Source organism: Mandrillus leucophaeus, unplaced genomic scaffold (assembly GCF_000951045.1).
Source record: "Mandrillus leucophaeus isolate KB7577 unplaced genomic scaffold, Mleu.le_1.0 Scaffold346, whole genome shotgun sequence".
Lineage (NCBI taxonomy): Eukaryota > Metazoa > Chordata > Mammalia > Primates > Cercopithecidae > Mandrillus > Mandrillus leucophaeus.
The window spans coordinates 1,132,602-1,146,396 of NW_012103654.1; the positions used below are offsets into that span (position 1 = coordinate 1,132,602).

At 45.3% G+C, this 13,795-nt stretch overlaps 1 protein-coding gene across 1 annotated transcript; it reads left to right on the plus strand.

Annotated features, from left to right (window-relative positions):
• The first annotated feature begins 5,855 nt into the window (after nt 1-5,855).
• Nucleotides 5,856-12,098, plus strand: LOC105546008 (uncharacterized protein C2orf16-like). Its single transcript, XM_011989093.1, is given in 5 exon segments — nt 5,856-5,918; nt 10,922-10,981; nt 11,128-11,223; nt 11,297-11,698; nt 11,799-12,098. Coding segments are annotated over 5 exon segments (921 nt in total).
• The last annotated feature ends 1,697 nt before the right edge of the window (nt 12,099-13,795 follow it).

Genomic DNA, 13,795 nt, shown 5'->3' on the forward strand with positions numbered 1-13,795 from the left:
GCATTTCCATACACATTTTATTTATTTATCTTGTTGTTTTTTTTTTTTTTTTGAGACAGAATATCTCTCTGTCACTCAGGCTGGAGTGCAGTGGCATGATCTTGGCTCACTGCCCTCAGCCTCCCAGGCTCACACAATTCTCCTGCGTCAGCCTCCCCAGTAGCTGGGATTACAGGCGCCCTCCACCATGCCTGGCTAATTTTTGTATTTTTAGTAGAGATGGGGTTTCATCATGTGGGCCAGGCTGGTCTTGAACTCCTGACCTCAAGTGATCCGCCCACATCAGCCTCCCAAAGTGCTGGGATTACAGGTGTGAGCCACGGCCTGAGCCACAACGCCCAGCCTTCCTTTTTCTATTTTTTCTTCTTTATAAGTAAACTGGGCTTCCTGGCTCTGCACTCCTCTCTCCCACCTTCCCATCCATCAATGGAGGCTGTGAGCTTTCTGTAGCAGAAAAGGCAAGTGGGTCCATTGGACATGACTAACATAATTTTAATGAGTCAACCAGCGAGAAGTGCTGGACTCACTAACCAGGTGGCGGATTTCTCTACTCGATCTCCCAGACTTCATGTACACCAGGCCCCTTTGGCCCAGCCACATCTTTCAGCTGGATTTACTGGGATCTCAGTCAGCAGGCCCATGCCTCTCATTCTACCTCTGAAATCCTCAATTGCTGAGCCATGATGATTTTTCCACACCTCACCCCAGGGTGTGTCAGCACACAAAGCCAGAGAGTTTGAATCTTTTGAGCTCATTAAAATAGATGTGCAACTGGGGTCTGCTAACCCTGCTCTCCAGTGTCCACAACTCTGGCTCCCCACACTCTGCTGTCCCCTAAACTCACAACACAACTAGATCCCATTAATAAGGGCACGCTAGCTGTCCCTAAAGGTCTGGAAACAATAAGGTCATGCTTATTCCCACTTGAGCCTGATTTGACCTGCAGTGGGGCCATAGCCCGTGCAGCCTCCCACATTAGCACTCCTCGGAGGCCATAAAATACACCAATTAGAGGCCAAATCACACTTTCCCTTAGGGGCCAATGTTTCTGTGTTTCTCAGGAAACGTATTATTTTTATCCAAAACTGATACGAAATACTCCAAAAAAGAAACCTTTAAATGTATGATCAGAAAAGTAGAAGTAGAAAACGACTAAATGCCCTTTACTAGGAAAATTAGTACTGCTTGGGAAAGAGACAGATTTGGTGGGGGAGGGAATCTCTGGAGCTCAGATAACAGCAGCATGGAAGGAATATGTTTTTATTATCAGAGAAGTTAGAAAACAGTAGGGAAAACCCAGTTAGGCAAACTTGACAAAAAAGCACATCACATCAGTCAACAGCAAGATTTGAATACCTGCCAAGCATGACTTGTGATTAGACAGGGAAAACAGCATCAGGCTTAAGACCTTGAGTTTTGGTGTCAAGTTGATTTGGGGATCATGTTCTGGGTTCTTACTGAGGGTTGTTAACCTGGCTCTCCCACCTACTAGCTGCAGGACTTGGGGTAAATAACTCAGTAACTTAAACCTCAGTCTCTTCTTCTGTAAAGTGGAGCTAATCATATCTCTTCCATAAAACTGCTGGGAGTTTAAATAATTTAACTTATTAATGTGCAGAGACCAGGGTTGGCCAACAAATATTTACAAGTGCCTGTTGTGATCTAGACAGTTGTATAAGAAATAGTTAGTTCTCTCAAACAGCACATAGTCTAAAGAAGAAGAAAAGGACAAATGTCTAATTATAACATAATGCAATACCTGTTCTAACGGAGGTTGAACAGACTGCTTTGGGAGCACAGAACAAGGGACATTTTCCAAGTGGAGTCAGACGCGGATGCTGGTTGTATGAGCCCAGGCCCGCCCCCCCACCTGCCGCCCCGTTTTCAGCATCATGTCCTACTGAAGGAGTCCTTGAGCACCAAAGGTTCTGATAATCAGTCTGGCTCCCCACCTTGCATTCAGTGTGAAAAGATTCCAAACACGACTGGCCACCTTCGACCACCCTGTTGGACCCACTGAAACCAGTCATATCTGAATCTATGCTCTTTTCAAAGACTATCATAAAACAGATCCTCTCTCAAAGGACTTCAGCCACTTCTTTTATTTTCTTGAGGGCCTTTGAGTCCACTCCACATCACAGAGTCCTTCAGCTGCAAAGCAATTCTTCCATCAAAAGCTTCCTGTAAGGACAGAAATGTCAAAATCAATTTTCTTGAAAAGAAACAAAAATGACTTTTTTCCCCAAATTGTCTTTATGGTAAAATTTATGAGAATAGAAACATATCCCAAGGGGTGCGATGGAAGGCTCATTTGAAGGATTATTTTAATCTGGACTGGAGAAAGCCCTGGAGAAATCAGTACCAAAAACTCTACTGATCCCCAAGGGACAGACTAAATGTCTGAATGTGTCCGCATCTCTAACAGCTACCGTTCTTTTGCAAAGAGCTTGTTGTATCTCACAACTATTGTTTTAATAAGAAAACCGAAATACCTGGAGTCACGGACAGAGGCTGGCACAACATATTGCAGAGAGCTCCATGATGGGAGAGGCATGCCCAGGTGCCAGGGATTCTTGGAGAGGCCCAGAGCCCCATTTAGCTGTCTGGAGCTACAGGGAGTGCTAAAATCTTACTGAACCATATCTGAGAGCACGGCCCACTTTAACTCAAATCACTACACAGAGCTCATTACAGAGTGGTCAAAATGTGATCTGGTCCCTTTTCCACAAAAGAAGATGAAGTTCTGAAGTAAAAATTAGAAAACACTCTCCCTCATTCTGTCATTACCCCCACTTAAATAATTTAAACAGAATTTAAAAGTTGTCAGCATAGCCGGGCATAGTGGCAAGTACCCATAGTCCTAGCTACTCCAGAGGCTGAGGCAAGAGGATGGCTTAAGTGCAGGAGTTCAAGTACAGCCTGGGCAACATAGCAAGACCCCATCTGCAAAAAAAAGAAAAAAAAAACAGAAAGAAAGAAAGAAATTGTTGTCTGGGCACAGTGGCTCATGCCTGTAATCCCAGCACTTTGAGAGGCCGAGGCAGGTGGAATGCTTAAGATCAGGGGTTTGAGAGCAGCCTGGGCAACATGGCAAAGCACCATCTATACAGAAAATACAAAAATTAGCCAGACATGGTGGCACATGCCTGTGGTCCCAGCTACTCAAGAGACTGAGGTGGGAGGATCACTGGATCCAGGGGGGCAGAAGTTGCAGTAACCCGAGATGACACCACTGATGTTCAGACTGGGCGACGTAGAACAAGACCTTGTCTTAAAAAAAAAAAAAAGATGTTCGGCTTTAGAGATGCCAAATCTCTATCCTTCTCCTGGCCCCCACTCCCTGCAGGCAACTGTTACTGAGTCTCAGGAAATAGAGCACTATAGGGATAGCTCAGGCAAACCATGAGGGCTGATCAACAGGAGCAATCACAGCAGTGGGCAGGGCACAGCAATAGGAAAGCAGGGTCCACTTCTGGAGAAGCCCTGGCAAGCAGGCCAGTAGCATCTGGGAAGGCAATCAGGGCTCAAGTTTAAGGACATCCACAAGGACACAGTGAGACAAGCCCCAGTCACAAGGGCAATGGCAGTAGAGGCTGCAGAATTTCAATATAGGAAGAACTTACAGGGAGCATTTTGGTTGGAAAAGAACTAGAGAAGCTGTATTTGCATAATACTCTACACAAGACTGAGAAAATGTTGATTATCTATATCAAAAAAATAGGTGTACCATGGAGAGTTGAGAGGAGAGCTAAAGCCTGCAGGACCAAGAAGTTTCCTGGATTCAGAATTCTCTGAGGTCATCCCCAAGCAGAATGGTGGATTCAGAGCCTGTGGGGGCAGGCTCTGGCTGGAGAACTCAGCTGCAGGTGCTCTGTCCCAGCAGACAGGAGGCAGGGGGACAAGGAGGGCTTGTTGCCACTCCCGGTGTGATGCAGCAGCTCAAGCATTAGCAGAGGGACGTGCATCCTTGGTTAGCAAGCAGATCCATGAGGATGTCTGGAAGTAAGGAGGGACTTGATAGGTCTGCTTAATTGCTTCCTGCCTCAAGCCCAGATTGGTCTGGGAAAGAGGCAGGGCCCATTCTGCAGGTGGGAGATTGCATGGCCAGCTGTGATGAGCTGGAGAGTCTGAGTAAGGGGAAATGGAAAGGAAGGTGGGGGTGGGGAGAACATGCTGAAATAAATCCCTGAATGTCCTGGGGCGGGAGCCGGGTCACTCAATGTGGGGAAGGAACTTCCTTCCCTCTTTCGTTATTTTCCTTCCTCTCTCTTCCTCCTCACAGGCAACCAGCTAGAGGCAGGATGAGCTGTCTCAAGGAAGATGAAATCAAAACAGCCTTTAAATTACTGGAGGTCATGTCCTGTTTGAAACAACAACAAGAAAAGAGAGCAGAGTGCTACCTCTCCAGCGGAGACCTTGCTGCCATGATCTCTAGCCAAAGAGATTACATTAGTTCCATCTTCATAGCCCAGGGACTGAGGCTTGAACCCACAAGTCTCTCTTTCTCACTCCTTTAAAGAAACTGCTAACCACTTCCACGCCAACTGCTGAAAGCATGTGTTTCTTCTACTGCAGACATTTCTGCAAAGCCTTCCCCTGAGAGCTGAGCACGGATGCAATAGTCCAAGAGGTGGTGGCTGGTGCTCTTTCATCCTTGACCCGTGATCTAGAATATTTGGCTTACAGCATAGAGAGGAGATTCCCAGCACAATAAAATAGCCCGGGAGGGAACATTATTATAGGTTCCCTTTTCAACTCAAATAGTTTAAGATTGACTGACAACCTAAGAAATATTCACCACTTTTTCATTTTCAGATCAAACATAACTGTCTTCAGAGTGTAAATCCTCTGAAGCCTGCCCTTCTTGCATCCAGTCCCTTGGGTGGCAGGTATTAAGTGACTACTCCATGTTCTCCATAGGGAGGCAGGATGCCTCGGCAGCAGAGCACACTGTTGTCAGTACTCAGAGGCTCCAGGAAGCCACCCTTATCTTAAAATAAAAGAAACGAGATTGAGCTTGGAAAGACAAAATGTAAAATCAGTGCCTGGAAAAATAGGTCAAGTCACCTTAAGAGTCAGAATACCTCCATGAGTATGTCAATCATTTGCAGTGTTGAGTGGGGACGTAGCACAGCCGGTCAACCAGCCACAAGACTATGGTAATGACCTTCCAGCACATGAAGGGGAAAGGGTGACTGCACTGAGCACTTGGCTCCTGTGGTTCCAACAGCATGCAGACCTATGAGGCAATAGGTGCATCCAGCTGATTGTAGTTCAAGGGCATAAAACATGTAGATTATTTAACTTACCAAGCAACCGCTAATGCTAATTGGGACCTCCTGTAGGCCCCCAGAGGGAGCGTGCACCAGCCAAGAGCCAAGAGCACTGCTTGAGTTTCCTCAGTGGTTCTGGATCTTAAAAATGGGCTTGGTTGCTCAGTTTACAAATGAGCTCAGTTACTGTAAGTCTGCCCTTCAGAGACTAAACCTGCTGAGAGAACAAATGAATAAAATTAAGCCTCTGAGCCCGCAAGATTGAGGGTTTGACTCTGAGCCATGGAAAGTCCCTCTAGGCAATGCCTTTCTGTAAGCAGCTGGAGAGATATCCTACAGATCCTTCCTGAGCTCTGAACCACCCTGCCATGGCTCTTTGGTGAAACCTGCTCCTACTCTTTCTGACATAGACTAACACAAATGAAACCAGCTTTTTGAATTGGGGGAAAAAACTTCCATACTTCAGAGAATAATATAAAACAATAAATAACTGCTAAATTGCAAGGTTCATGGGGAGGACAGCAGGAGCAGCTGAGAAAGGGTTGATGGAAGCGATGGCTTGAGTGGGCCTTGTAGGTCTACATGGGTGGACAACTGATTCAGCACACTCCAGATAGGGATGGAACAGGGAGACCCAGAAAGAAGGTAAGACGACTTCACAGAGACAGTTCAGGTTTTGATGTGCTGGAACACGATACTGGAGATTAAAGGACTGAGCAGATCTTGCAGTGTCTGAAATGCCAGCCTGTTGCAAGTTCATGAAGCAGAAATGGGTCTCAGAACACTGACCTGGTAATAGTTTATGGGCTGCTCAGACAGGAGAGGGAATAGAAGGGGGAGAACCACTAATAATCAATGCAGGTGAGTGACAAAAAGGACTATTGCATTTATATTAAATTTCCTGAGGCCTGTCAAATTCTTCTCTTATTATGCTTCCAACATAAGTTCTTGGAATAGTGAGGGCAATATATTCAGTGTGAGAAATACAGCTATAGGGGTTGGGGACATTGATGCTAGGTCCAGGGAGCATTAAACAGTAGAAGAGTGTTGCTGTTACACAAATAATCACCAACCTTGCACTCTTGTGTGAGAGCTCAGCTTGTCCAGAGAACGAAGTTTTATCTTTAGATTTGCAGAATGGAGATTTCTGTAATGTTTTTAAAGGCCATCCCGCGGAGTTATCTGGCTTCCCTAGAACCACAAGAAAAAGACTGTCACTGGTAAAGCAGACTCTTCTGCACACGTTGTTTTATTCCTAAATGGGCCAGTCAAGTCTAGGGTTGAGGCGGCCTTAGAAACTTTTCAGGGTCAGCATTCAGGCATCAACAAAGCCGTTCTGATTTAGAGAACTGATGAGATAAGAATCAACTACATTCATGATTTCCCAAACTTGGCCAATTTAGAGTAAATACATGCAAACAGTCTTGTAATCGTGATTCCAAATTTTCTGATTATGCCAGGAATAAAAATCTGCAGAATTTCAAAGACTTACCGTTTCTGACACTTTCGAAATAATGTAAGATCTTTTTCAACTTAAACTAACTTTGGACAACCATTGTCAGACACTTCTGCATTTAGGTAAACAATGCCAGTTCACCTCTAAGTAAAACAGTGACCTATTTTTAGAGACCAAGGGTTTCAGTGTTTTACCATTCCGGAAATAAACATCATCATCATTCCTTCTATTTCAATGAGCACAGCTGTCTGGGTGGGGATGTAAACATCCCCTGGCCATGTTGTGAATCCAAACACAACAATGTCAGGCTGGTGTGTGAGAACCAGGAAATGAAGCTGACTACAAATTGCACAAGCTCCCATCTATTCTCATTATCTCATCTAAATGAAGCAAGACCTACAAGATAGACAACATGCTTAGGTCTCTTTGCGAAGTTAGCCCTTTTCACTGCTGGTTGTTAAATGTTCATTTTTAAAAGAAAACAATTATTTAAAGAAAGAAGTTAGCCCTTTAATTCCTACTTCTATTGGAAGTGCAAAATCCCTGATGGAACTCTATATTAATCATATTTTTTTTTGAGACAGAGTCTTGCTCTGTGGCCCAGGCTGGAATGCAGTGATTCAATCTTGGCTAACTGCAACCTCCACCTCCTAGGTTCAAGCAATTCTCCTGCCTCAGCCTCTCAAGTAGCTGAGGTTACAGGCATGTACCACCAGGCCCAGGTAGTTTTTGTATTTTTAGTAGAGACGGGGTTTTGCCATGTTGGCCAGGCTGGTCTCGAACTCCTGGCCTCAAGCGACCTGCCCACCTCGGCCTCCCAAAGTGCTAGGATTACAGGTGTGAGCCACTGTGCCTGGCCTATATTTTTTATTTTCTGTATTTTATAATATTTTCACATTTTGGAGGGTCCAGTTGGTCAGGGAGAGACTGCCCTCCCATGACCAACTTATTTCCAAGATAATAAACTGGCCTTACTCTACACCCTTCATATGCAAACAGTGTCCTGAGTCCATACCCCACAGCCACCTCCTTTATTTACCCAACAACCACCTCCTTGACCTCACATGTCAAGTCAATATTTCCTCTGCCCAAAATCCACCCAAAGCCAGGTACCAGACAACTAAGGATAGCCCCATTCCTAAAACCCACTAGAGTATCAGAAGTAGCCAGTCCTAAACTGTTTCTCCCAGCTGCCCTACCTTTCCTGCAGAAAACACAATAGAGGCTCTGGCTTGTGCTTCACCCTCACTCCTTTCTGTCTCCTGACCAACACTCCTGTGTCTGAGTCCACCTGGACTATGTGACACAAATACCATAGGTTGGGTGGCATAAACAACAAACACGCATTTCTGACAGTTCTGGAGGCTGGGAAATTCAAGGTCAAGATGCAGATCCACTGTCTGGGGAGGACCCACTCCCTAGTTTGCAGATGGACATCTTCCTGCTGTATCTTCACACAGTACAGAGAGAGGGAAAAAAAAAAAGAGAAAAGAAACAAGCTCTCTCTTGTCTCTTGTTATAAGGGCACTAAACCCACCATGAGGGCTCTACTCTCAGGACCAAATTATCTCCCAAAGGCCAAATACCTTTCCAAATACCTTCACCTTGGAGATCAGAGTTTCACCATATGAATATTGGGGAAGACACAAACGTTCAGCCCATAGCATCATGTGGCTCTGCGTGGTATGGTGTGCCCCTTCCTTGAACCCCTTCTTTAGGAAATGTAAGTAATGAAAATCTTTCAGTGTTAGCCTCTGATGAGTATCATCACTCAATCACCTCTATTATAAATTTAAATCCCGTAGGTACAATCACTGATACAAACTCCCATTCACTGGTGCTTCTGAACGTGATGCTAAATACAAATGTGCAAAGTCTCCATTCTTTCCATGTCCATCTTCCAGTGAGCCTGAACCGGGCTGTGAACAATTGGGTTGACATGACATCTGACAGGGGAAAAAAGATTTTCTCAGTTATACCAGGGTGTCAGAAAAGCCTTATCTCACAAGGAACCAATATAATTATGCCTGGCTTTCCTTTTATGCTAAGAAAAAGAGGGAGGTTCCTGACATACAGCAGAGCTCTCCTAACCTCTCACACCCAGGACATAGGCCCAGGCCCTCCTTACCCCCTGCCTGGGCCACTATGGTGGCCTCTGAACTGGCCTCCCTGACCTTCACATAGGGACAGTCATTGATGGTCTGCAGGCCAAGTCCAGTCCACAAATGTCTCTTATTTGGCCATCTTAGTATGGGTTGTTTGTTTGTTTTATAGGAAGCTAACTTTATTGATGGAAATGTTATGTGTTCCAACAAAAAGTTCCCGTAACCTGGACTCTGTAATCTCCTGTAGAACAAACATAAAAAGTTTAAGGTACGTTGGTTGGGGTTGGACAACACCACCCAAAAAATCAAAGAAGAAAAAGAATCCTTTGCTTCTCTGCTATGGAAAGAGATAGTGAGACCAGATGTCCAAAACCAGATGTCCAACACCAGATGTCTTCTGCACTGGATCAGAAGGAAGGGAAAGCTAGAGGAGAGAAGCAGGGGTGAGGGGGTTACCTGAATGAAGAGCAGGGTATTACCATAGTCCCTGATATGGTTTGGATCTGTGTCCCCGTCCCCACCAAATCTCATGTCGAATCGTAATACAATGTTGGAGGTGGGGCCTGGTGGGAGGTGATTGAATCATGGGAACAGATTTCCCTTTTTGGTACTCTTCTTGTGATAGAATTCTCACAAGATCTGATTGTTTAAAAAGCACGTGGCACCTCCCACCTCACTCTCTTCCTCCTGCTCTGGCCATGTAAAACATGGCTGCTTCCAGAAAGCTTTGCCTTCCACCATGATTGTAAGTTTCCTGAGGCCTCCTGAGAAGCAGAAGCCTGTGCAGCCTGCACAGCCATGAGTCAGTTAAACCTCTTTTCTTTATAAATTACCCAGTTTCAGGTATTTCTTCATAGCAGTGAGAGAATGGACCAATACAGTCCCAAACTGGAAAAATGCTGAAGGCTATGTCTAAGGGGGTTATAGTTTCTAATTTGAGATAAAAATTTTAAGAGAATTTTCTGAATCACACCACTCCCTCACACTGTATAGTATAATAATGGTACCTTAAAATTATAATTATACAGTGTGCTAATATAAAACTACTCCTAATATTCATCTTTAGCTGTTCAAAGAAATCAAGCATCAGTCATTCCTTATAAGCAATGTAATGTTACGGTTCTTATCACTTTGTCTAACTGAAATCCTAATGCACAAAAGGCAGCTAAAGCCAAATTAAAGAAAGAAAAGGAGAATTGGCAATGAATTGGAGGGAGGCATAGGAATCAATCACAACTCATGACAACACTTAATTACTTCCCACGAATGGTACCTTATATAACATCATTATGTTTAAACTCATTTAAACCACCATTTAACAATCAAGAGATTTCACATGAAAATCTAGGTTTCCAGCTTCTTTTAAAATTTGAAATTTTTGGTGACAGTGGCCTGTTTTCCTACATGGCAGCCATCAGCTAGAGCTGAGGCAAGGTTGCCTCTCAGCTAGGGCATAACTTCTCCAGCCTCCCATGAGCCCTCCACTGAGATTCTGGACACTGAGGGCAAATGTCAGTGGCCTTTTAAACTTGTGCTTGCTCAGTTGATTAGCTTGTAATCTAGGCACTTTTTCTACCCTCAATTGCATCATGCAATGGTGAAGAACAAAGGGCTCTGGAGCCAGGCACTGCCTGGATTCAAACCCTCGGCCACCATTCTGATCACAGGTTTGGCCTCAGCCAGCTTCACTCATCTCCCTGTGCCTCAAAACCTCATTGTTAAAGGACAATACCAAGCTTGTGGAATGGTTGTGAGGAAAAAAGATTTAGAAGCACTTAGAATAATGTCTGGCACAAAGTAAGGGTACAATTATTGTTAACTTCTAAAATCCATGTCTTTATTCAAAACAGGGTGAGGGGATGGATTGAGAGGGCCATGTGTTTTAAGAAAACTGAGACAGAGAGAGAATATTTCTTTGTAGAATAAAGAAAATTCACTCAGACATGTTTAATAAGCAAACCACCAGCTAGCTTCAGTCAGTCACTGCCTGTCTGAAAGCTCCAGACAAGCCTATATGATAGGGTACAGCTCCAGGCTCTCCCATCCCTGATCTAATATGGGAATGCCTTTCAGGTTAACTTTTCTAGAGCGAAGCTCCACTTACTTCCCTCAAAACCTTTAAAGCGGCCAGCCTCCTTAGCATCAAGGTACTTTATAATCAGTATTTACTTTATACTTCCTACGTTCTTACCAAATAAACTACCAAACACCTCCCCAGATGAACCACCAAACCTCCCCCACAAAACACCTCCCTAGAGGAACCACCTAACCTCCCCAAAAAACCACCTCCCAGAGGAACCACCAAACACTTACCCAGAGGAACCATCAAACACCTCCCCAGAGGAACCACCACACATCCCCCAAGGAACCAAGGAACCACCAAACACTGGCCTAGAGGAACCACCAAACCTCCCCAAGGAACCACCAAACATCCCCCAAGGAACCACCAAACTTCCCCCAAGGAACAACCAAACATCTCCCCAGAGGAACCACCAAACACATCCCCAGAGGAACCACCAAACCTCCCCAAAGGAACCACCAAACACTTTGAAGAGGACCTACCCCTCAAAGGGACCACCAAACACTGCCCCCCTGAGGAACCACCAAGCCTCCCCCAAGGAACCACCAAACACTTCCTCAGGGAAACCACCAAACACCTCCAAGAGGATCCACTAAACCTCCCCAGGGAACCACCAAATACCTCTCCAGAGGAACCACCAGACACTTCTTCAGAGGAACCACCAAAACCTCTCCAGGGGAATCACCAGACACGTCTCCAGAGGAAACACTAAATACCTCTCCAGAGGAACCACCGGACACCTCTCCAGAGGACCCACCAAACCTCTACAAGGAACCACCAAACAGTCCCCCAGAAGAATCACCCAAGACTTCCAAGAGGACCCACTAAACCTCCCCAAGAAACCACAAAAAACCTCCCCAGAGGAACCACCAAACATCTCCCAGAGGAACCACCAAACACCTTTCCAGAGGAGCCACCAAACACCTTTCAAGAGGAACCACCAAACACCTCTCCAGAAAAACCACCAAACACCTCCCCAGAGGAACCACCAAACCTCTCCAGAGAAACCACCAAACACCTACCCAAAGAGCCACCAAACACTCCCCCAGAGGAACAATCAAATATCTCCCACACCTACAGCACACACTGCTACCTCTGGACCCAGTATCTGCTATTATTTCTTGGCATGCCCTTCCTGCCCCATGCACAGCTTTGTCATATCCAATCCATCATTTGAGGTTTAGCACAAATGACAATTCTTATGAAAACTTAATCTCTATAGTTGAAAATAAGCTCTCCCTTGAAATTCCCCTAATGTATTAGGTCATTCTTGCATTGCTATGAGACTGGGTAATTTATAAGAAAAGAGGTTTAATTAGCTCACAGTTCTGCAGACTGTACAGGAAACATGGTGCTGGCATCTGCTTCTGGGGAGGCCTCAGGAAGCTTACAATCATGGCAGATGGTGAAGCAGGGGGCAGCATCTCGTATGGGACAGTGGGAGCCAGATCTCATGAGAACTCACTATCATGAAGACTTCACTAAGCCATGAGGGATCCACCCCCATGACCAAAACATCTCCCACCAGGCCCCACCTCCAGCATTGGGGATTACAATTCAATATGAGATTTGGACAGGGACAAATATCCAAACTATATCATTCTGCCCCTGGCACTTAGCAAATCTTATATCCTTCTCACATTGCAAAATACAATCATGCCTTCCCAACAGTTGCCCAAAGTCTTAACTCATTATAACATTAACTCAAAAATCCAAACTCTCATCTGAGACAAGTTTCTTCTACCTGCAACCCTGTAAAATCAAAAACAAGTTAGTTATTTCCAACATACAATGGAGGTACAGGCATTGGGTAAATATTCCTGTTTCAAAAGGGAGAAATCAGCCAGAAGATAGGGGTTACAGGCCCCATGAAATTTCAAAACCCGGCAAAGTAGTCATTACATCTTAAAACTCCAAAATAATCTCCTCTGACTCCATATCCTGCATCCAGTGCACACTGGTGCAAGGCTGAGTTCCCAGGGCCTTGGGCCATACCACCCATTTGGCTTTGCAGGGTGCAGCCCCCACAGCTGCTCTCGTGTGTTGGAGTTGAGTGCCTGTGGCTTTTCCAGGCACAGCCAGCAAGCTGCCAGTAGATCTACCATTCTGGGGTCTGGAAGACAGTGGCCCCCTTCCCACAGCTCCACTAGGCAATACCCCAGTGGAGACCCTGTGTGTGGGCTCCAACCCTACATATCCCCTCAGCACTGCCCTAGTAGAGTTTCTCTGTAAGGGCTCTGCCCCTGCAGCAGGCTTCTGCCTCAACATCCAGGCTTTCTCACACATCCTCTGAAATCTTGGTGGAAGCTGACAACCCTTCACTCTTGTGCTCTATGCACCAACAAGTTTAACACCATGTGGAAGCTGCCAAACTGTATGGCTTATGTTCTCCAAAGTAGCAGCTCAAGCTGTACTTGGCCCCCATTGAGCCCCAGCTGGGGCTGGAGTGGCTGGGATGTGGGAGTCAGTGTCCCAAGGCTGCACAGGGCAGTGGATCACTGGGCCTGGCCCATGAAACTATTCTTCCATCCCAGGCCTCTGGGCCTACAGTGGGAGGGACTGCTGAGAAGATCTCTGAAACACCTTCGAGGCCTTTTGGGACATTGTCTTGGATATTAACATTTGGCTCCCTTTTAGTTATGCACATTTCTAGCAAGTGGTTGCTCCTTAGCCTGCTTAAATTCCTTTCCTGAAGAAGCTTTGTTTTTCTCTGTCACATGCCCGTTCTGCAAATTTTTCAAACTTTTATGTTCTGCATCTCTTGTGAGTATAAATTCCAACTTTAAGTCATTTCTTTGCTCCCACATTTGAATATAGGCTGTTAGAAGCAGCCAGGTCACATCTTGAATGCTTTGATGCTTAGAACTTTCTTCTGCCAGAT